We start from the raw sequence: 3039 nt of genomic DNA, 5'->3' as shown, positions 1-3039 counted from the left end.
CAGGAGCGGAGCGTGTCCCGAAGAACCGACCGTTCGGGCCCACTTGGCAGCAGGAGATGCTTCCCGTATCGGCCCATCGGGACCGAAGACTAGTCGTTGATACGTCGGGTCCCACCTGTCTGTATGTCTGTCTGGCTGGCGAGTGAGAGTGAGACAGACGAGAGTAGATCAGTAGACCACGCCGTGTCTCCTCGCCGCCGCTCGGCCGCTATAAAACCGGCAGGAGACAGCCACCCTCTCCCGTCTCGCCATTCGCACGTGCCACGCATCCCGCTCTCCCTCTCTCCTCTCCTCCCTCATGGCGCCCACGCCCTCCTTCTTCTTCGGCGCCGCCCCGGAGGACACGCCGGCGGCTGACGTCTCGGCCCATGCCGTGGTGCCGGACCTCTCCGACGCGGTGGCGCGGGCGCGGCTGCGCCGGCAGGGGGCGTCCGGGCCGGGGAGGCAGCAGGCGGCCTCCCGCGGCGGGGCGCCGCCCAGGAAGACCCCGCAGCGCGGCCTCGGCGTGGCGGAGCTCGAGCGCCTGCGCTGCGGCGGCGTCGACCCGCTGCACGACCTCAACGCCGCGGCCGCGGCCGCCATGCTGGAGGCCGCCGCCGCCAACCTGCAGGCGCAGGGCAACTCCGTCGTCCTGCAGCAGCACCACGACTACCTGCCGGCCTTCGACGCCGCCACCGGCTCGCGCTACTACTCGCCGCTCCTGGTCCAGACGCCGCCCGCCCCTCCGGCGCCGCAGCCGCAGCCGCAGGCTCCCGTCCGCTGCGTCCAGGGCGTCGCGCCGGAGCAGCAGTACTTCATGGACCGCTGGGGCCGCATGGGGGGCTTCGTCCCGGCGGGCAATGGCCAGCAGCCGCAGCTCCAGGTGCCGGCGCCAGAGTGCCCTTCAAGCCAAAGCACCATCTGGCGTCCGGCGTGCTACTCCGCCTCCTGCCTCCACGCGGGCCAGCGCTGCGACCTCTGCTCCATGGTAGTCCGTCCGTCCAGTCCACTGCAAAAATTCGAGAGCTTTCTCTGCTCCTCCCACATTCATTTTTTGCGTGCCAATTAACCAATCTTGTCTTCTTTCCTGCGCGCCTGTGTTGATCTTCAGACGATGGTGGCCATGGCAGATAGAGGAACACGGGGCCCTGCCACCGCCACCACCAACGCGCCATACTACTCCATCTACGATCTCGCCGCCACCATGACCGCCGCTCGCAAGGTACGTGCATTGGTTCGAGGCGTTTGCAAAGCTCGGAATCATTCATCTAGATTTGTCAGAACTGACTGATGGCTGTGTTGGTTGCAGCACCCGATCGATTTGCAGGAGACGGCCGGAGAAGGGTTCTTGGTGGCACCGGAGGGGAGGAAGGAGGTGCGGGAGATCGAGTTCTTCCCGACGAGGATCAGCAGCCACGGCGGTCCCCACGAGTCCGAGCTGCGCACGACGCCGCCCTCCTCCTCCTCGCCGTCCGGCAGCATCGGTGGGTCCCTGGACCTGTCCCTGAGGCTCTAGCTAGGGTTTGGAGTTCCGATCAGTATCATGTCGTAGATCCATGAACGAATTGTTGGATTGCTTTGTTTTGATTGATGCTTTGTCATTTCGGGAGCAAATTACAGTTTGCCAAACATGCATGTATCGGATCGGATGAGAACGAGATGAATGCCCCCATTGCTTACGCATGCTACTGTATACCCATTTCTTTTTCTTTTGGATTTGTAATTAGCGTGTGCAATTGCAATGTATGGCAGCAAAGCCTGCTGCACATGACCTCACCCACGAAGTCCTTGAAGGTTATTAACTTTGTGATCGATCCGGGCGACGAGAGCATCCAAAGGGACAGCGGCAACCTTTTTTGTCATTTCTGAAATCACTGAATGAATGAGTAAACAACCTTTCATTGCTTCATATATGTTGGGCTTGCACAAATATGCCTCCTCAGTTGGCGGCAATAATATTTGTTTTTGTTTTATTTTCAAAGTTTCATGCTTCCTTGTAATGCTACCTATGTACCCAATGCACTTTTTTTCGCGATTCTCACCAGGGTGCTTCTACATTGTAATCATTTTGTTTTGTTTGGCTAGAAAATTGCTTCCATGCATTCATCAACTGGTAATCAACTCAGTTTGTAAGTTGGCGACACAACATATGCATCCTCTTATTAGTGCCAAGTTTAGTTTATTATCTGTTATCAATGATCTCTGCTTCATACCAAGATCCTCAATGTTGAGTTCCTAAACTTTAATTATTCTCACGTTTTACCATATTGTGTTATATGAATATTGAGTTTCTTTCCATACCATGCTTCCAAATTTTACTATATATGTTTGTTTTTTTATTCTCGTTGCTCTCACTGCCTGCATAATATAATTGTAATATGTACACTGCCCTTTCGCTTCTTTAACGTACCTCTATTTTTCTTCTTCATATTTACGCCCCAGTTCCACTTAATTACTATCACATTACTAAAGGCCACAACCATTTTGCAAATTTTGCTTACTATTTGTAATGTCATGCACTAGAGAACTTAGTTCTATTTTTACTATTTTCTGTTCATATTTGCAGGAACTGATCATTACGTACCGATGTGTTTTTTACGTGCTGCTTTTTTTTATTGTATTGCCTAGTCATAGCTGTCATTTTTGGACCTACTCCCTCGGTTCCTAAATATAAGTCTTTGTAGTGATTCTACTATTGACTGCATACGGAGTAAAATGAGTGAATCTATACTCTAAAGTGCATCTAAATACATCCGTATGTGGTTCATAGTAAAATCTCTACACAAACTTATATTTAGGGAAAATAATTATATGAGACCATGTCTCACGGTTTAGGATGTGAGACCCACCCTGATGGATGACACGTGACATTTATAAATCACAAAGCATCTACCCACCCCACTTGAAATCAGGGGGGAGGGGGGGGGGGTTAGATGCTTTATGATTTGTGAATGCCACGTGTCATCCATCAGGGTGGATCTCACCTACTAGCCCGTGAGACCTGGCCTCATATTTTTTCCCCCTATATTTAGGAAAAGAGGGAGTAGTTTGCATGCCAAC

General features: G+C 52.7%; 1 protein-coding gene across 1 annotated transcript; it reads left to right on the top strand.

Moving 5' to 3' along the window:
• The first annotated feature begins 215 nt into the window (after positions 1-215).
• LOC125547765 (uncharacterized) lies at positions 216-1820 on the top strand. The gene is made up of 3 exons (XM_048711541.2): positions 216-967; positions 1091-1201; positions 1289-1820. The coding sequence occupies exons 1-3, from the start codon at positions 299-301 to the stop codon at positions 1493-1495; spliced, it is 987 nt and encodes a 328-aa protein (XP_048567498.2). The 5' UTR covers positions 216-298; the 3' UTR covers positions 1496-1820.
• The last annotated feature ends 1219 nt before the right edge of the window (positions 1821-3039 follow it).

Source organism: Triticum urartu, chromosome 1A, assembly GCF_056163025.1.
Source record: "Triticum urartu cultivar PI428250 chromosome 1A, HENAU_Tu73, whole genome shotgun sequence".
Classification (NCBI taxonomy): domain Eukaryota; kingdom Viridiplantae; phylum Streptophyta; class Magnoliopsida; order Poales; family Poaceae; genus Triticum; species Triticum urartu.
Note: the sequence above shows the minus strand (reverse complement) of the source record. Positions and strands in the feature narration are given on the sequence as shown.

Bases quoted from the DNA above. Each gene is read 5' to 3' on its own strand.
- LOC125547765 (XM_048711541.2), top strand. From the start codon at position 299: ATGGCGCCCACGCCCTCCTTCTTCTTCGGCGCCGCCCCGGAGGACACG. The intron at 968-1,090 runs GTAGTCCGTCCG...GTTGATCTTCAG, and splicing joins GCTGCGACCTCTGCTCCATG to ACGATGGTGGCCATGGCAGA. The intron at 1,202-1,288 runs GTACGTGCATTG...TGTTGGTTGCAG, and splicing joins CCATGACCGCCGCTCGCAAG to CACCCGATCGATTTGCAGGA.